The sequence below is a fragment of the Saimiri boliviensis genome, chromosome 19 (genome assembly GCF_048565385.1).
Source record: "Saimiri boliviensis isolate mSaiBol1 chromosome 19, mSaiBol1.pri, whole genome shotgun sequence".
Taxonomy (NCBI): domain Eukaryota; kingdom Metazoa; phylum Chordata; class Mammalia; order Primates; family Cebidae; genus Saimiri; species Saimiri boliviensis.
The window spans coordinates 34,274,442-34,294,595 of record NC_133467.1 but is presented as its reverse complement, the minus strand read 5'-3'; the positions used below and the strand labels follow the sequence as shown (position 1 = coordinate 34,294,595).

Below are 20,154 nucleotides of genomic sequence, written 5' to 3'. Positions count from 1 at the left end.
AGTCTCCCAGAAGTGGCCTGGGGCCACCTTGACTGCTGCAGCCCCACATTCCCAGCTTGCTTGGCTGGAAGAAACACCTGGGCCAACTCCCTTACTTCAAAGAAAACAGGCCCAGAGCAGGCGGGCAACTTGCTCAAGGCCACACAGCAAACCTGAACAAGAGCTGGGACATGAACCCAGATCTCCTGACAAGAAGCCCGGTGTTGCCCACTCTGTTTGCTTATGCCCCAGCTGCCTTCCCACCTGCCACCTGAAGCCCTGCTGGTGAGCCAGGCTCCATTTATAGGGGGCAGCATATTTCCTTCCTTGGATTTTTATGGCATAGGATTCTCTGTGTTTTTGTTTCAGTCTGGGGATCGCAGCTGCCAGCAGAGCACAGGAGGGATTGGGAGGTGGGGGTGGGGAGACCACACTTGCCTTATAGACCTCGCTCTCTGTGGCATCAGGGAATTTCTCTACCAGAGTTGTCTTTAGGACTTTGGCCACATATCGCATCCCGTACCTGGGGACAAAGAAATAGGTGCACTGTGCCTGTGCCTCTGCCCATGGCTCTCTGCCCATGGCTCTCAGGGCTTGAGTGCCTGGCTTTCTCTCCTTCCCCAGGCTCAGCCACTCCAGAGTAAAGCTCAACTCCACTATCCACAGCCAGCTCCCTCCACTATCCACAGCCAGCTCCCTGCTGCCTTCCTCCTAACACCTCTGGGTCTTCTCCCTTCTTTCTGCCTTGTGTCAGTAGCCAGGACCAGGGTCCTGTCATTTACTAAATCTCTCACATAGCCTCCAACCTGGCTCAAGAGCCTCTTCTTTGAGAGTCTCTGGTCTCCCCTGCAGAGCATTCCTGATCACCATAGCCATCCCCCATTCCCCCACGGACAGCGTTAGCCTAAAGCTTGGGTATCTGACACTCACAGCCAAAACCCTGTCCTAGGACAGCCCAGGCGGCTCCAAGGTAGTCAACCTTGTCAGCTATCACAGAGCAGCTGTGAGGGGCCTGGTCTGGGCTAGAGGCAGCGGCCCGAGGGGATCAGTGAGCCTGAGCCTGGAGGATAAGCTCCAGTTTTGACTCCACCACCGACCAGAGATATCTTCTTAGCCTATTTCCTCCCCTTTTGTAAGACGGTCCCCTCGTCTAGAAAATGCGAATGGTCATTCTTGCCCTCTTTTCTCTCAGGGTTTTCTGAGGATCAAGTGAAATTTTATCTGTGAGAGTAACGTATAACGGCAGAGTGCTATTCAAATAGGCTGGACCTTATCATCGTTACTATTCCTATTATGGATGTGCCTCCTATGAATGTAATTAAATTCGTTTAAAAGCAATTTCCACCCCTAGGGTACCGGAGACAGAAGTTTACAGCTCACTGTGTACTTTCCTTTCTTAAGCCTAGACCAATCTTTTCTTACTCCTAATTGTAAACTCTTCAGCCACTTCTCCAGGTTTGGGGAGCAGGGTTATAAACTCTGTGGGTTCCCCTTCCAGCATCCTCATCTTGCCCTGGGCATTTCAGCCTGGGTAACAGAGTGAGACCCTGTCTCAAAAATAATAATAAAGAAAAATAGAAAAAAAAAAAAAAGAATGAAATCCTGTCATTTTTTACAACGTAGATGAACCTAGAGGTTCGTGTTAAGCCAAACACAGACAAATATTGCATGATCTCACTCAGAGGTGGAATCTAAACAAGGTGATTTCATAGGAGTAGAGAGTAGAGTGGTGGTTATCAGAGCCTGGAGAAGGTGGGCGGGAGAGAGAGGATGGGAGAGGTTGGTCAATGGGTACACAATCAGTCAGGTAGGAAGAGTAAGCTCTGGTGCTCTATTGCACACAGGGTGACTAGTTGATAATCATGTATTGTATATCTCAAAATAGCTACAAGAGAGGATTTTCGGCCGGGCGCGGTGGCTCAAGCCTGTAATCCCAGCACTTTGGGAGGCCGAGGCGGGTGGATCACGAGGTCGAGAGATCGAGACCATCCTGGTCAACATGGTGAAACCCCGTCTCTACTAAAAATACAAAAAAACTAGCTGGGCGTGGTGGCGCGTGCCTGTAATCCCAGCTACTCAGGAGGCTGAGGCAGGAGAATTGCCTGAGCCCAGGAGGCGGAGGTTGCGGTGAGCCGAGATCGCGCCATTGCACTCCAGCCTGGGTAACAAGAGTGAAACTCCGTCTCAAAAAAAAAAAAAAAAAAAAGAGAGGATTTTCAATGTCCTCAACCACAAAGAAATATATGTTTGAGGTAACATGTTAATTACCTTGATTTTATCATTCATTGCACAATGTATACATGTATTGAAACATCACACTGCACTCTATGAATATATACAATTATTATGTGTCAAAAAATAAATGTAGAAAACCAAATTTATTGACTACATTTTAAGAAAGGAGAGAACTATAAAGTACTTTATGGGCTTAAAATATTTATTTTTGATATTGGGAACTGAAGAGTCCCATTTTCTCCTCATTTCGCTCAGATAATCAAGTGTCCCTGAGATCACTTCAGGGTCCCTCCCCTGGCTCCACTGACACCCTATCAGGCCACACACAGACCTGCACGCTGTCTTGCAGCTCAGCTCTCTAGCAGGAGCTTCGAGCACTCCCCACATCTCTCCAGGAAGCCCTCTGAGTAGCCCTGGCTCCATCTCCCTCCCTGCCTTCCTCCCTGCAGGACTGTCACCCTGCTCTGCTCCCACGGTGGCCTGGCCCTCTTGAAATCTCACGTGTAGGTTGGGGTGGGGCTGTTGCACATACGGAATTTGGTCCACAGATGAGGTGATGGCTACAAGGAACTTATCAGTCATGGTGAGGAGGTTGCGTAGGGAGATGTCCAGTCGTCTCCGGACCTCGGGGTGGCTCAAGGCCTGCTCCGGGGTGACATCATAGGGGAGACAGCTGTGAGCAGAGAGAGACAAGATATAAGCAGAAGTCCCCTCCAATGGCCTCCCTCCCCGAGGCCCTATTCCTTAAACGCTTTTCCAACAGTAAGATCTGATACAGATGGGCTAAGGGGAGCCCAACATCCTAAAGAAAGGGTCAGAATGAGAGAAAGGACTGGAGAGATGCAGCTGGGAGGTGAGGAAGGCAGTTGGAGTATCTACAGGGAAGCTGGAAGAATGTAGGAAGGAATGGAGAATCTGGAATCTATGGACACTTCTAAAGGGAACAGATGACAAGTACGGGGCTGTGCTGCAAATAGTCTTTGGCAGTTTGGAACCACGGGGAGGCTGGGCCAGGGCCTTAGAGTTCCCTCACCTAAAGCCTCCTGTGCCATCCAGAGCAGCCACCAGGATTGCCTGCTGGCCTCAGTGGCTAGGTTTCCCTAGTACCTAGGGACCCGAGTAGTGACCCCAGGCTGCAAAGCCAATCTATTTCTACCATTATCTCATTTGCCTATTCATCTGTAAATAGAGATATTCATCTATACCTCTATCAACAGGAGTCTGGATCCTAATTCCCAGCAAATTTTTTTTTTTTGAAACAAGAATCTTGCTCTGTCACCCACAGCTGGAGTGCAATGGCCTGATCTCTGCTCACTGCAACTTCCACCTCCCAGGTTCAAGCGATTCTTCTGCCTCAGCTTCCCGAGTAGCTGGGACTACAGGAAAATACCACGATGCTCAGCTAATTTTTGTATTTTCAGGAGAGATGGGGTTTCACCATGTTGGCCAGGCTAGTCTCAAACTCCTGACCTCAGGTGATCCTCCTGCCTGGGTCTCCCAAAGTGCTGGGATTACAGACGTGAGTCACCATGCTTGGCCCTACTCCCAGCAAATCTGACATATCATTTGCAAGCACTGACATAGCAATTAAGCACATTTGCATATTCATCTGTACTAATTTTATGTTAAGCCCACCAGGTCTGGAGTCATTTACATCAGTTTCATGTTAATTATCAGAGGGGGTCTAAAAGACTACCTTATTCATGCCTACAAAGCTGGTGTCATATTTGCATAAATCAGCATGCCCAATTATATGCCACCTTCAAAGTACACCCAAGCTTCCCCAGTAAGGTCCAAGATACAGCTGATGAGAGAGAGCTCTCCCTCTGCCCTTGTGCTCACCTGCGCTGCCCTGTCTGGGCCTCAGTCTGGTTGATCCAATTCTTATAGAGGTGGACAGGGTCTGTGTGGATGCTGAGCACTTTGTCCTCTAGCACGTCCTGGACAACCTTGCTCAGAATCTCCTGCAGGGCACTCTGTCCCCGCCCATTACGGTAGAATCTCACCACCAGCCTCACCACTGTTGGGTTGCCTGTCACCACGTCTTGGGGCTGCTCCACCTTTGACCTGTGGTTCAAGAGGTCATTGAAGCTAGTCTTCTGCCTTTGTGTAAGGCAAATCATTGCTTTTCCTTTTTGAGATTTTGGCTCTCAAAGCCTGCTCTGGTGTCCCTCTTTTAAGGACTATCCTGATAGCTCTCTCTCATCCTTTGTGCTAGCATGTCAGCCATATCCCCCCACTGTGCTGTCCCAGATGTTTTACAGTTTCTCCACAGGAGGTGGAGAAAAGAGGTCTTCTTATTCCATTTCTACACTTAATCCTCAACAAGCTGTCATCTTATGAAGGAGCCAACAGGGGCATCTCTTAACCCATTCTCTCCCCATTTCTTTGTGTCTGGAGAGCCTACTTGATTTCCTCCTGGAGCGCTGTCTTGAACAGCTGGAGCAGGAGATAGGCCTCTCGGCGGCTGGAGGCATAGTTGTATAGGCTGAAAATCACTGCCTCCATGAACTTGGTGGTTTTGTTCTGTGGCATCTGAAAGATCAGCTTGGCCAGGTAGATGGGCTGAGTCTGCAAGCAAAAGGGGAGACAGGAATGGCTGACCACGCACCTGGAGGACTAGTGATAGGGTAAGGAACGGCTCTCCTCTGACGGAAACCTGGAATGGAGAAAGCACTATCACACTTTCTCTAGGTGCTAGTAACATTTCAGACAAACAGGGGAAGAGGTAGTCTCTTTTCCTGGGGACAAGGAATTAAGGTTATGGGAAAGGACACCTTGCATGGTGCTAAAGGCACAGACAAGAAAGCCTTGAAGTCTCAGACCCTCAGGAGATGGGAGAAACTTCTCCTTGGAAAGTCCTCTGTTAACCTGGAGCAGGTAGAAGAGGTGTTGGTATGCTTCTAGTTTCTGCCGTTTCTCTTTGCTCAGCGACTTTAATCCCTTCTGCTTGTCCAGAACCATCATATCCGACAGCTGTTCCTTATTCCTCTTGGTCAGCTTCTTGCAGTGGGAGACCACTTCCTGCAGTGGGGGAGGAGCGGGTGATACAACCAGCACAGGCCATCCCAGGGCACAGAACATATGGTCTAGAAGCAGTGCCTTGAAGAGCCAGGGTTTTCTGTTGTTCAGGGAATAGGCCTAAGCTTGGGGAGAGAAGCAGTTCTAGGGTGAGGAAGGGCCCCTCCTAGTACCCTGAGACTCCATCTGTTTTCTCTCCTGTCATGGGAGTGAGTCCTCAGAGAGAAATGGGTTGCCAGGCTGCAGACTGTGTCTATTTGGCTTTTGCTGTCATTTCTTATTAGACTGCTACACACATTTGAGGTGGAGATATCACTACTACCCTGACACTGCATGTTTGTATGGTAATTTATTATTTAAAGAGCTTTCATATCTATACTTGGCCTGGAGAGGTGGATATTCTCATTATTCCCAGTTTGCTAATGAGAAAATAGACTTAGAAGTTAAATGACTACCCACAGCCCCATCCCTAGGAACCAGCAGAGCCAGGCATCCCAATTCTAGGCTCTTTCTACTCTGTCATGGGTTGCCCAAAATGATTTATTAGAATGGCAGAGGGCCACTGGAACAAGGACCTAGTCAGGTGATAAAATCCACACCATTTTGAAAAAAATTGATTAGGAAGCAGAGAACGGTTAGCATCACATCTCCAGAGGCAGGCAGATCTGGGGAGGAGAGGACTAGTGGGCCCCTTACCTGCAGAGTGATCCGGTTCTTCACCAGCAGGCCAATCTTGATGTCCATGATGTTGAGGTCCTGCTCCAGCTGCTGATTTGATCGGATCTTCCTAACTACTTCCTCCTGGAGCTTCAGCAGCTCTGCCTCAGCCAAGAAGTCCTGCTGGCTTTGATTCAGGAGATGGGCAAATCGGCGTACCACACTGAGAGGAGGGTGCGGTGCATGCACTGGGAGGAAGGGAGGAGGCATCAGGATTAGGATGCCTCATCAGAGGCCTCCTGGCCAGCCCCTGCCCCAGAGTCAGCACATCCCAGTCCCCATTTTGCTTAGGATCAGTAGGTCCCCAACCCCAGTCTTCTTCTAACTGGTTCTGCTTATACTTGGAGGGCAGTGGGCAGCCTCCCAGCCAGGCCTGTCCCTGAGCTCCCTGTCTTATAACCGGAGATGACATAATAGCTTCTCTTCCCCTGCCTCTGATTCACCCCAGCCTGGGCCTATCCCACGGACCTCTGACACAAAAGCCAGAGCCACAGCTCCCTCTGATGATCCTCCCAGACCTCCCAAGTCTACCCCAATTACTACTCACTTCTGCTGGGCCAACCTGCTCCTCTTCCCCCAACCTGCCAGCCACCACTCAGCCCATTTGCCCTCACAGTGCTCCTCTGCCAGGAGTTTCTGTGTATACCAGGAAGCACAGATGGGATGGACAGTGGGCTTTATAATATAGGGGACGTCAGAAATAGCTGGTGATTCTCCTTGAATCACCTTTGGAATTGGTATTCGAGCAAAAAAGAAAGAAGCCTCTGAGCTAATTTATTGGAAATAACAACAAAATAGCAACTAATACATACAATGTTGACTATGAGACAGAAACTGTTCTAAGTGCTTTACACTTAAGACCACCTGTGAGGTCAGTATGCTGTAACGATCCTCTCTTACCAAGGATAACTCTGAGACTCAGAGAAGGTAAGCAACTTGCCCTACGTTACACAGCTAGTAATAAATGAAGGAGTCAGATTTGGAAGATGAATAAAACTAGCCCCTGTCCTTAAAGGCCGTCTAGTAGAGGAACTAGACAAATAAACCACGATTCACTGCAATGTGGTTAGCGCTTTGAGAGAAGCAAGCATGGGGATGTTTGGGAAAACAAAAGCGAGTCATCCAATCCCACCTGGGGAGTGAAGAAACACTGCACGGAGGAGGTAAGATCCCCTGATGCTAGTGAAAAGGAGGTGGAGAGGGTGAATGGAGGGAGTGCTGGAAGTCCACTGTATCTGGAACACAGTGCAGAAGGTGCAGGTAGTGAAGGGCAGGTCAGTGAGGTTAGAGGTACTGGGAAAGGCTAGATCACAGAGAGCCCTAAAGCTGTGGTTAGGAGATTGGACTTTATCCTCAGGGCAACAGGGAATCATGGTAAGTCTTAAGTAGGTGAGTGACAAGATCACACGTACAGATTTAATGGATTAATCTGGGTATAGTAAGGGAACAAATTTTTTTTTTGTTTTAGACAGAGTCTTACTGTTGCCCAGGCTGAAATTCAGTCCTGCGATCTCAGCTCCCTGCAACCTCTGCCTCCCTAGCTCAAGAGATTCTCCTGCCCCCGCCTCCCAAGTAGCTGGGATTACAGGTACCAGTCACCACGTCTGGCTACTTTTTGTATTTTTAGTAGAGATGGGGTTTTACCATGTTGGTCATGCTGGTCTTAAACTCCTGACCTCAAGTGATCCTCCTGCCTTGACCTCCCAAAGTGCTGGGATTACTGGTATGAGCCACCACGCCTGGGCTGCGGACAAATCTTTGAGGAGTGGAGAGGAGTAGAATCCAAGACAATTCATGGCATCTTGGATTCGATGAACTACAGCATATAATATCTTGTAGGACAGCCCTACAAGATAGGCATTAGCATTATCTCCAGTTTATAAAGGAGAAAAGTGGGCAATAAGGAAGTTAAGTGGCCGGGTGCAGTATCTCATGCCTGTAATCCCAGCACTTTGGGTGGCTAAGGCAAGTGGATCACATGAGCTCAGGAGTTTGAGACCAGCCTGGGCAAAATGGAGAGACCCCCATCTCTACAAAAAAATCAAAAGTTAGCCAGGTGTGGTGGTGTACACCTGCAGTCCCAGTACTCAGGAGGCTGAGGTGGAAGGATCACTTGAGCCTAGAAAATTGAGGCTGCAGTGAGCTGTGATCGTGCCACTGCACTCCAGCCAGGATGAGAGAGACTCTGTCTCAAATAAATAAATAGACAGACAGACAGACAGACAGATAGATGTTAAGTAACTTGCCTAGGGCTACACAGCTAGTAAACCACAGAGCTCTGAGTAGAGTTTGGGGGCCAGTGAAGTCAGGAGACAGCGCTAGGGAAAAACAAGTTCTTCCAGAAAAACCATGAAATGAAGAGAAGAAAAAGATATCAAGAATGGCCAGGACAATGGTATTAGTGTAACCAAAGAGACAAAATAGAAAGCGCCAGGCTGGGGAGAGAGAAGGAGAGAAGGGAGCTTCTTGCCAGGAAGCAGATGGCCTGAGTGTGTATGGCCAGAGAAGGGACAGGCAAAGCCCCTGTGGGCAGGACAGGGCAAAGAAGGACTGAGGAGGTGAAGGAGAGAATTCCTGAGCAGGACATTTCACCAGAAGCCTGAGAGCAGCCTCAAGGCCAGGAAAGAAAGGGGCCTTCTGCTTTAGGAACCCAGGGGGCTAGAGGTGAATGTGGAAATGGACTACTTAGCAATTTCACAAAAAAGAAGGGGATGCCATTTGCTGGGCTTCTGACCTTGAAGATCAAGGGCCAGGAAGGACCTCTTTAAAGCTAATGGGGAATATGGAGCAGGAAGATGGCCCTCCCTTGAGTGCTCCTCACATTCCCCACACCACAGAATGGACTCTATGTACCTCACCAGGCCTTGTTTGCGCGGGGCCACAGAGGTTGGAGGGAAGAAGGTTGAACCCTAGGGAAAGAAAGCAAGATCCTTTTCTTTTTGCTTTGGTGGTAGCAATAGGTAGATAATCTAAGCCTGGTACACAAAAAGCCTGTTAGAGGAACTTCGGCTGTGACAAGGCTATCTGTGGTTGGGATGAGCAGAGCGGCTTTTGTTACAACCCGTTCCACGTTTCTACATAGACAACTTCTGACAACCTTCCCCTTACCTGCTGTGCAGTCCCAGAAGGATGTCTAGACCTGCCTGGCTCTATGGGGTCCTCTCCCTCCCATCAGCTGGGAAGGGTGGATCAGGCAGCTCACCTAATAACCTGTAGTCATCCCGGGCTTTCCTGGCTCGGAAGAATGCCTGGATCTTCACAATGGAGTTAACCTGCCACGAACACGGATGGGAAAAGGCTTGCTGGCTGCCCTTGCTCTAGTCTCGTGGGTAAAGGTTGGGTATGTGGGCAGGGGGAGCAAGGCGATGCTCACATTCTTCTGGAAGTAGTGCAGACGCCTCAGGTATTGCCTCCGAGCTGCCCACATCCTGGCCCAGGCCTGGATCTGGGAGGAGAAACACACTGCCTCAGCTCCAGCCTGGGGCCCACCCTCAGTCCCAGGCCAATTCAGCCAAATCAAGAGGTCAAGAAGAGGTGACAGGACTACAAGATTGTTCTCAGAGGGTCCTTCAAGAGAGAGAAGAGCCCACAACCACTGTAGCTACCTTGATTATGGCATCCAGGTTTGCTTTAAAATACTGCAGCCGCTGCAGGTAAATCTTCCGCTGTCTATAACCCCGCCAATGAGCCTACACATCAGGAGAGAAAGGGAAGTAACACAAGCAGGTCTCCTTTGGCCAACGAAGCTTTTAGAAAAATCATTGTCCTGGGCCCTTCAGAGAAGGGGAAGGGGGCAGCTAAATAGAAGGGGAAAGGCCCTGTTCCCAAAGAACTTCATAGGGAAGACCAGATGGCTGCACATAGCCAACAATGCCCTCTGCCATACTCCCTGGTCCCAGCACAAACACCCACACACCCACACCCTCAACCCCCTAACCAACACCTCTTCACAGAAACTCAACTATAAGATATAGGCCGATAAGATAATAAAGCATACACCTACTCACCAACTTCACCAAAGTATGTACCATATCAGCCTAAAATACACTCATATGCAGACCACCCACACCCTATCACACACTCCGCCCTCCCTCATGTGCACAGAAAGTGGGCAGAGAGCAGTCTGGAAATGCATGCAGTTGTGTGGATGGGAAGTGTGTTTCGGCACAGAGCCGTGTGCTCACCATCTCCACCAATGGCCACCTGGGCAGGAGGTCACTAATGCTCTCATAACTCACATTCTCTTTACAACACAATCCAGCTCCTGACCCTAGCTCTCAGCAAATCTTCCAAGGTCTCCAGGCATTCAGCTGTCAGGCTGATGGCCTCTCCCCTAGCTGACCTGCTGCAAAGAGTCCTGACATCTTCACAAATTATGCCTCATTTGGTCTCTAAAACACAAATATCAAGGCCCTCTTCCATTCTGGTCTCCTTCCTAGGAGCCTTTTCCCCATACTCCTCTTTGACTTTCCACTGGCCCCCACCTTATGGATTCTAGATGCATCAGACTTTTCATTTTCTTCTAAACATGCCTTACGGTTTTCTGTCCCGGAACCTTTTACACCCACCCTTGCCCCCAGTCCTATCTCTACCCACTGAAATCCTTCTCATTTTTTTTTTTTTTTTTTTTTTTGAGACAGGGTCTTGCTCTGTCACCCAGACTGGAGTGCAGTGGTTCCATCATGGCTCACTGCAGCCTCAACCTCCTGGGCTCAAGTGATCCTTTCTCCTCAGCCTCCTAAGCATCTGGAATCACAGGCATGTGTCACCATGCCTGATTAATTCTTTATGTTCTGTAGAGATGGGGTCTTACTATGTTGTCTAAGCCAGTCTTGAACTTCTCGGCTCAAGCAATCTTCCCACCTCAGCCTCCCCAAGTGCTGAGGTTACAGGCGTGAGCCACCGTCCTTGGCCCTTCCTGTCTTTTAGGGCCCACGTCCAGCATCTCCTAGTACACAGGCCCTGGGAGACACTCTACCACTGACATTGTCTCAGTTTGGTAACACTTGGAAGCAACCCCTTTCATTCAGTTGCTCCCAGCCCTTCCTAAAGCCAGTTCTGCCAGTTTTCCCTCAAGGCTTACATGGCTCCTCTGTTGGGATAGGATGTAAAAGAGGAGAGCTTGGTCCATGATGCCAGTTGTCCATGTTGGAGTCTAGAGGCCAGGAAGCCCCATTTCTATGCCTGCCCTCAGGACTCTTTCCTCTCCTCCTCCAGGTACTACCTGGAAAGTTGCTGTGGGAAAAGACAGAGTGGTCTGCTCTCTGCTCTTACCCACTACCCAACTTCCACCAGACTCCTTAAGGCCTCTGAATTGGTTAGAATACAGGACCCTGGATGGCGTTCTGGCCAGGGTCAAAGCTTTTAGCAGATAAAGTCTCAGCACACCCAGGCAGCCTCATTTTGGATTCTCATTTCCCCATCGCTGGAGGGCAAGAGGCTCAAGGCTCTGGACTACCTCTCTCTTTCTCTGTCTCCCAGGACCCAGGCCAGAGCCCACACAGCTTTGATACTAGTGACAAATGTTCCCTCTGACTCCATCTTCTCTCCCACTGTTGGTGTGGTTTTTCATCGCCTTAGTGTGAAATTTCAGTCTGGGCCCAGGAGGGAGAAATCTCGTGATTCAGACCACTAAATACAGATCACTAAAGTTTGTATTGAGTTCTGGGACCAATGCCCTGAAAACAAAATCTCATAATGGCTCCTACCAACGGAGCACTTACCATGCTAAGTGCTGCATGCGATTTTCCTACTTAATCCTCCCAATCAGCATATGAGGTGAGTGCCATCATTACGAATGAGGAAACTGAGTGCTAGAGAGGGCTTAAGTAAGGTGCCCAGTGTCATATGACCCAGAAGTGGGTCCCAGCTTCTGACCCCAAAGCCTGAGCTCTCAGTTACCCCCCCACACACCCTTGGTCATCATCAAGGGCTATTTGCCAGTCCCGGTCTGCACATCCGTCTCCCTTGGGCTTCTCCGGTGAGTGCTGTCTTCATGTCCCTCCTATCCCAATGTCTAGCATCAAGTGTACTCCAATTTCTGTGAGGGGAGAGATGTGATCACTTACCCGTGGGCCTCACATCCATCTCCCACCCTTGCCCAGTGCCAAGTGGCATGCTCTTGGCATTCAAAGTTTATGAAAACATCTTTACATTGCCAGCACCTCCATGAGGCCCTCCAGATCACATCTGCCTGGGAAGGTCTCTGCTCATCATTCCTGGCTTGCGATGCCTTTGGCTATCTTCCCTACCGACCTCATGTCTCACTTACTTGTGGGTCAGTCTCAGAGGCCATCCATGGGTTGAAAGAATAAAAATGGGAAGGGCTGTTTGGAGAGAAAAGGTAGAAGACTCTTCTTTTCCTAAAGGATATTCCACCCCTTTTCTGTTTAACCAGCACCACCTCTTTGAGCCCTCCCGGTGTCTAAGCCCTGATGTCTTACTAAATACACACACACACACACACACACACACACACACACACACACACACACATTTTTAGAGACAGGGTCTCGCTCTGTTGCCCAGGCTGGAGTGCACTGGTGCCATTACAAATCATTTCAGCCTCAAACTCCTGGCCTCATGCAATCCTCTTACCTCAGCCTCCTGAGTGGCTGGAATTACAGGCATGAGCCACTGCGCCCAGCTAAATCTCATTTCACTCTTCCCTTGGGGAAGCTAAAAAGCAGCTCTGACTCTCTGGATAGTGATGATGATGATACAACTAGCATGGTAACTTCTACCATGTTCTTACCTACCTCCCAGGCAGTGTTTATAAACACTTGAGATATTATCTAACTTAATCCTCATAACAACTCTATAGGAATCATTATCCCTATTTTTCAGATGAAAAGACTGAGGGACCAGTGAGGAAACTGAGGGAGAGTAAGTAACTTGCCAGGGTCACAGAGCTAAGAGGTGGTAAAGCTGGGATTCAAATGTACATGGTCTGGCTCCAGAACCCATGCTCTTAACCACTACTATTTAGAGGCCAAAAGATCATTCCCATGCCCACTCAGTAAAAAGGAAGTAGGGTGTATACCCTGGAGCCCAGATAAGCCCAGGCCCTGAAGACTGAGAAAGCTAGAGCCTGCCACCTGGATCTTGATGACTGCTGGGAGCCAGGTCCTCAGAAAGTGGGAACGCTCAGCAAACTTCTGCCGAACTAGGAAGCCACGGAGGCGGGCCTGGAGCTGGATGATAAAGCCGACGTTGGCCTTCCAGAGCTGTTGGCGGTCATAGGCAGCAGTGACCTTGGTGACAGCTGACTGTGGGGGCAAGAGAGAGATGCTGTGGTCTTTTGGGGAGTGGGAGCCTCTTCTTCAGGGCATTCACACCTGAGATTCCCTATCCTTGCAGGGGCTCTGCCAACCTGGATCTCCTCCCAGGTCAGGTGAGAGGTGTTGAGGCGGCAGCCAGCGGGTTGCTCCCAGGTCCCCTGGAAGGTCTGCAGATGGAAGTAGTAGGCAGTGCCATCCTTCATGTCATGTTGAACCCAGAAGGCTGTGTCTGCTAAGCAGAAACCAAGCAAGCAGAGAAGATTCAGAGCAGGCAAGGGGCAGGCAGGGAAGAGAAGGGTCAGGCTGGGGCCCTTACCTGGACGCTGTTTCTTTGCCATGACACTTTCCAGGGCTCGCTGGTAGCCTTTGGCACAGTCAGGAACTACCCCTCGAAGGGCTACTGCGGGGTTCCTCAACACCCGCTCAGTCTGGACTGCCTTGCCCTCCTTGATGGCCTGATTGATGGCGGCCACACCAAGAGCCACTGACAGAGAAATCAGGAGACAGCAGTCAATCCTTCCCCCGAGTCCTTCCCCTGGGCCTTGGCCTGTCCACTAGGGACGGATTCAATAAAAGAGGACACAAAATCATCCTGTCTGAAAGTAGATGGGAACATCCCGGGATGGACGGACACATATCCATGAAAAGCAGCAGCAGGCAGCTGTGCTTGGCGGGAAAGGCAGCAGTCAGGGAAGCGCTCCTGAGGGAGGCAGTGTGGGGCTGGGCTGCGCTGGGACTTGATAAAAGGAAAATTAGTTTGAACAGAGTGTAAAGGCAGAGGCCTAGAGCAGTGGCTCACGCCTATGATCCCAAGACTTTGGGAGGCTGAGGCAGGCACATCACTTGAGCTCAAGAGTTCAAGACTAGCCTGGCCAACATGGCAAAATCCTGTCTATAAAAAATACAAAAATTAGCCAGGCGCTGTGGCTCATGCCTGTAATCTTAGCATTTTAGAAGGCCAAGGTGGGTGGATCACCTGAGGTCAGGAGTTCAAGACCAGCCTGGGCATCATGGTGAAACCTCACCTTTAAAAAAAAAAAACAAAACAAAAATTGGCCGGGTGTGGTAGTTCACGCCTGTAGTCCCAGCAATTTGAGAGGCCGAGGTAGGCGGATCACCTGAGGTCAGGAGTTTGAGACTGGCCTTGCCACTATGGTAAAACCCTGTCTCTACTAAAAATATAAAAATTAGGCCAGGCGCGGTGGCTCACGCCTGTAATCCCAGCACTTTGGGAGGCCGAGGCGGGTGGATCACGAGGTCGTGAGATCGAGACCATCCTGGTCAACATGGTGAAACCCCGTCTCTACTAAAAATACAAAAAATGAGCTGGGCATGGTGGCGCGTGCCTGTAATCCCAGCTACTCAGGAGGCTGAGGCAGGAGAATTGCCTGAGCCCAGGAGGCGGAGGATGCGGTGAGCCGAGATCGCGCCATTGCACTCCAGCCTGGGTAACAAGAGCGAAACTCCATCTCAAAAAAAAAAAAAAAAAAAAAAAAAAATTAGCCACAGTGGTGGGCGCCTATAATCCCAGCTACTCAGGAGGCTGAGGCATGAGAACTGCTTGAACCTGGGAGGTGGAGATTGCAGTGAGCCAAGACTGCACTGCTGCACTCGGTCCCGGATGACAGAGCAAGACTCTGTCTCAAAAAAAAAAGAAAAAAAGATTAGCCAGGTGTGGTAGTGCATGACTGTGGTCCCAGCTACTCAGGAGTCTGGCGTGGGAGGATCACTTCAAAGGTTGCAGTGAACCGAGATCGTGGTACACTGCCCTCTAGCCTGGGTGACAGAACAAGACCCTGTCTCAGAAAAGCATAAAGGCAGGATATGGGCAGAGGAGCCTGGGACAGTTTCTTAGGAGTAGAGAGCCTAAGATGTGGGAATGGCTGTTATAGCATCTGCCTTCCAGTCACTAGCAGACAGACAGAAAGACAGAGAGACCCCAGCCACTAAGAACTAACACCACCAGCACCACACATCAGCACACCCCTGTCTATTTGTACTGATTCTCCTATTTTCCTCAAACCCCTGCCAATTCTTCTTCTCTCACTCCAAGTCTAGTCATTTCTAGCCAGAGCTGATTGTCTGTTAGAACCCAAACTCAAACTACCAGCAGAAATGGGATTTCTGGCTACCACGTGATCTCACATGCCCACATTACAGGGAAAGTGCCCACAGGAAGGCACAGAGGAAGGCAGTGGGTGAACTATGGATTCTCACCTCCCGGGAATTTCCTGCCTCGCTGACTGCCAGGAACAGCAGCCCACCCTGCAGTCCAAACAGCAGCCCTCCTGCTCTGACTGTGGTCTTCCTCCCCACAGAGGCTGAAGGGAGCGGGAGGTGACCCGTGAGGCCACCTGATCATCTGGGCTGCTGCTGAGCCCACATTGCCTTCCCTCCCCTCCCAGGGTCCCCTGCCCAGTCCATTTACTTTTCTGAGCTGTATTTGTGTCCTGGTTGGCTCTGACCACTCCCTGGCGGATCTCCTCAAGCCACAGCACAGCTCCAGGATCCCCTGTCACCTGGCAGATTGAGAGATAAAAAAGATGAGACCCCAAGCTGGTCTCTCTAGGTTCCCAGGCCAAGATGCCAAGGGGACCAAACTGCAGGCAGGCATTGGGAGCCACAGGGACGGCAATCTTCACTCAGCTTTCTTGGCCTATGTGGGTGTGTGTGGCCTGAAGTTCCCTGGGATTACTGCCCTATGTGGGCATGTGTGGCCTATGGTTCCCTGGGATGCTGCCAGGCTCAGAAGGCTCTTTTCTTACTGGACTTTCAAGTCTACTTGGCTTGGCCACAGCACCTCCAGGACCACAGAGGCTCTGCATAGCTCCTCAAACTCGCAGCATCCACCACCTTCTAAACAGCTCAATTCCCTGCCTTTGTGCCTCAGCCGTGTCCAGAGATAGCCCACATTGGAGCCTCCACTTACCTGCCCTCACTCCCCACTGCCCTCTGCCTCACTGCATACCTTCTCAGGCCGATTCTGACCCTGACCTTTACCTTCTCCTTCCTTTTCTTGCTCCACACTCCTCTACCTGACAAGGTAGTGGGACGATTACATGAGGCCCCAGGCCAAGTAAGCCCATGCCTGCCACAATGTTAGACTGATAAAGGCGTGTCCCCTCCCTTGCCTCACACAACCCCAGGTTCTATTCCTTCCCAAATCTCCCCGTTAATAATAGACTTTGTAAACTAACATTTTATTGAGTACTGACTATGTGACAGGCAGTATTCTAAAGCACTTTCTTATGCATTAAGACTTGTAAAGCACATAAAATGATGCTTGGCACAGAGTGAGGACTCAATAAATGTTAGCCATTACTACTGTCATATTATCTCACTTACACCCCATAACTCTGAGATACGCTCATTACCGTCACAAGCTTGTAGGTGAGGAAACAGAGACAAAGAGAGGTTAAGTAACACATGCAGGGTCAAGCTGCCAGGACGTAAGCTCCAGTAGTCTGGCTCAGGAGCCTGAGCTCTCAACCACTCTCTACTGCAATATACTCAGGGCATTTCAGATTCAAAACCCTATCCCATTTGTCAATTTATTTGATTTTCACCCTCATTCTGGGAGCTGGGTAGGACCAGGGTAGGCAGTACTTTACGATGAGTAAATAGAGATCAGAGATATCAAGGGATTTGCTCAAGGTCACATGGTCACTAAGGGTCAGAGTGGGAAATCCAGCACGGTTCTCTGGCTCCCAGGCCTGTGCTCTTCCCGTGGGCTGCCCACTGCCCTGGCAATGGGGGGCCATACTCCTTCACCAGATTGGAACAACCCCCTCACCCTCACCCAGAAGCCATTGTGTCCATCAGACTGGAGCTCTGCCAGACTAGGTACAGTGCTACCCACAGGGAATGTTCTTCCTGCTCTGATGACCAACCCAGCCAGCCATAATTTCACCTGGGCCTTCTGCCTTTTGGCTGCCACAAGGAGGAGATGGTACCGAGGGGCAACAGGGAGGCTGACATCATCTAGGCCAGCTGCAGGAAGCAGTAGGGCGGACAGAGTCTTCTCAGGGCTGCCTTTGTCCAGAGCCTCATTGATGAGGCTGACTGCTAGGACCCCTAAGGAAGAGAGATGTAGGTGGGTGAGGGCCCCTAGACTTACGGCTAAGGGACAGGACTGCCTAAGCTGGGCCATCTCCACCCAGCTCCAGACTATACTCACTATCGATCTCTTCCTGGGCCTGTGCATTGACCTGGCTCACGGTGGCCTGCAGGTCATTCCAGCTCAGGAAGTCCTTGTCCGTCCCACGCTCCTGTCGCAGTTTCAGCAGGGCATCGAAGTAACTGGCAGCAGGGTGAAGGACAGAGAGGTGAGCAGCATGTGAATCATCAGTCACAAGTCAGGGGAAACATTTGAACGATTTTCCTCACTTGGCCTCCAGGACACCACATTCTTTGAGTTCTCTTCTCGCCTCACAGGCTGTTCTTTCTGAGACACCTCTGCTGTTCCCTGACATCTAAACATTGGAGCATTCCAGTCTCCAGTCTTCAGACCTCTTCTCTCTGCATGCTCACATCGTAGGTGATCTCACCCAATCTCATGACTTTAACACCATCTGCTCCTGAAAGCACACCTCCAGCCCATTCATTTATCCCAGCCAGCTCCTTGTGATTTCCAAGTGAATGTCTAACAAGCACCTCAAACCCAACAGCTCACATCTGAACTGATTCCCCTGCTTAACCTGTGTGTCTCATGGTCTCTCCCATCTTGCCCCAAATCTTGGAGTCATACCTAATTCCATTGTCTCTTAAATCTCATACCTATCACATAACCAAATCTTGTCAGTTTACTTTCAAAATGTATCTGAAATCTGACTCCTTTTCCCCATCTCCGTTGCTACTGCTCTAGGCCAAGCCCCCAACATCTCTTGCTTAGATTACTCCAATAGCTGTCTAACAGGTCTCCCTGCTTTCTCTTTGTACTCCCGCAGTCAGTTCTCAGCACAGCAGCCAGAATGATCCTGTTAGGTAGATCAGATCACTGGGCACAGTGGCTCACACCTGTAATCCCAACACTTTGGGAGGCCAAGCTGGGAGGACAGTTTGAGCCTAGGAATTCAAGACCAGCCTGGGCAACATGGAGAGATCCTGTCTCTACAAAAAATTTAAAAATTAGCTGGGCATAGTGGCATGTGCCTGTAGTCCTAGCTACTCAGGAGGCTGAGTCGGGAGGATCACTTGAGCCGGGAGTTCAACACTGCAGTGAGCTGTGACTGCACCACTACACTCTAGCCTGGGTGACAGAACAAGACCCTGTCTCTAAAAATAAATAAACGAAGTAGGTCAGATCATCTCCCTCCTGGCTCAAAACTCTTCTGTGGCTTCCTTCCTCACTCAGAGTAAAAACCAGAGTCCTACATGGTCTGGCCTCTGCTACTCTGTCTTCATCTCCCACTCCTCTTTCTTCCTCACTTCACTCCACCACAATGGCTTCCTGGTGTTCTTTGAACACACCACGCACATTGCTTTCTCAAAGCCTCTGCCCCACATAGCCTCATGGCCATCATTTACGCCCTTTAAATCTCTTTCAAAATGACCTCCTCAGCAAAGAAGCTTTCCATAACCACATTATGTAAAACTGAAAAACTGTCCCTACTATGTCTCTACTCGTTACCCCCTTTGCCCTGTTTTATTTTTCTCTACATCTCTTCTTCTTTTCTTTTTTATTGAGATGGAGTTTTGCTCTTGTTGCCCAGGCTGGAGTGCAATGGTGCGATCTCAGCTCACTGCAACTCTGCCTCCCAGGTTCAAGCGATTCTCCTGCCTCAGCCTCCTAAGTAGTTGGGATTACAGGCCTGCGCCACCAAGCCCAGCTAATTTTGTGTTTTTAGTAGAGACAGGGTTTCTCCATGTTGGCCAGGCTGGTCTTGAACTCCCAACCTCAGGTGATCTGCCGCCTTGGCCTCCCAAAGTGCTGGGATTACAGGTGTGAGCCACTGTGCCCAGCCACCTCTTCTTTTCTAATCATCTGTCTCCCTCTACTAGCATGTAAGTTTGACAAGAGCAGAAGGTGTTTTGTTCACTGCTGTTTCCCAGCACCTAGAATAATATCTGGCACACGGGTGGATACTCTAACATCTGCTAGGAAAGAATGAATCAATGAAGAAAAGAGGAATGACTGTGAACCCATCCACTCCCAGAAAGAAACACAGGCCAAGGAACTGTGAACAGACCCAGAGGGTGGGCCTGGGCCCAAGAATGGGACATCATGCACCAGGCACATCCCCAGCAGAAGAGTGCTGAGTCTTGGCTGCATTCCCCCATCCCTCACTCCCAGTGTGTGGCTAAGATTTTCTCACCGCTGGGCATTTTCTCCTTCCACCTCAGCCAGGCCTGTGGCGGGGTTCACCAGGCTGCTCCAGAAGCCACTGGCATCCTGGGTCTCCAGGGCCCGGTTAATCAGGACCACAGCTGAGAGCATCTCCAGTGCCACGAAGAGCTCCTCCTGGCCAAGCTCCTACAATGGGTGGGAGGGCCAATTCCCAAGTGGGCAGGTGAAGGGTCTAAAGGCCTATCCACCATCCTGCCCCTAAGGTTCTTGAATATTCCAGAGTCTCTATCCCAAAACCCCAGTGGCCTGATTCATTCACTAATAATCAATCATATGAAACACTTGAGAATGCTTACTATGTGCTCAGTTATAAGTATTTCACATACATTATCATTTAATTTTCATAATAAGCCGACAATAGAACCATAGTACCATTAATATCTCCATTTCACGGATAAGCCCACAACCAATAACATAACTTCAAAGCCCACACTTAACAAGTGAGCTCTACCAGCTCCCTCCGGTCCCTACTGCACATCAAGAACTGTATTAGCGGCCAGGCGCGGTGGCTCAAGCCTGTAATCCCAGCACTTTGGGAGGCCGAGGCGGGTGGATCACGAGGTCAAGAGATCGAAA

General features: G+C 50.0%; 1 protein-coding gene across 2 annotated transcripts in view; it reads right to left on the bottom strand.

The window, feature by feature from the left end:
- The window catches only part of IQGAP3 (IQ motif containing GTPase activating protein 3), a 45,546-nt gene that overhangs the window by 9,824 nt on the left and 15,568 nt on the right, over nt 1-20,154 (bottom strand). The window contains exons 13-28 of one of the 2 annotated variants that reach the window (XM_074390238.1): nt 19,547-19,704; nt 17,410-17,531; nt 17,143-17,306; nt 15,661-15,751; nt 13,549-13,716; nt 13,325-13,464; nt 13,050-13,220; nt 9,558-9,641; nt 9,326-9,397; nt 9,155-9,224; nt 5,932-6,140; nt 5,086-5,238; nt 4,622-4,785; nt 4,057-4,281; nt 2,747-2,887; nt 418-502 (exon numbers count right to left, since the gene is read on the bottom strand). In XM_074390238.1, coding sequence (XP_074246339.1) covers nt 418-502; nt 2,747-2,887; nt 4,057-4,281; nt 4,622-4,785; nt 5,086-5,238; nt 5,932-6,140; nt 9,155-9,224; nt 9,326-9,397; nt 9,558-9,641; nt 13,050-13,220; nt 13,325-13,464; nt 13,549-13,716; nt 15,661-15,751; nt 17,143-17,306; nt 17,410-17,531; nt 19,547-19,704 — 2,217 coding nt within the window. The remainder of the gene's footprint in view (nt 1-417; nt 503-2,746; nt 2,888-4,056; nt 4,282-4,621; nt 4,786-5,085; nt 5,239-5,931; nt 6,141-9,154; nt 9,225-9,325; nt 9,398-9,557; nt 9,642-13,049; nt 13,221-13,324; nt 13,465-13,548; nt 13,717-15,660; nt 15,752-17,142; nt 17,307-17,409; nt 17,532-19,546; nt 19,705-20,154) is intronic. The other variant, XM_074390239.1, reaches the window with a different exon arrangement.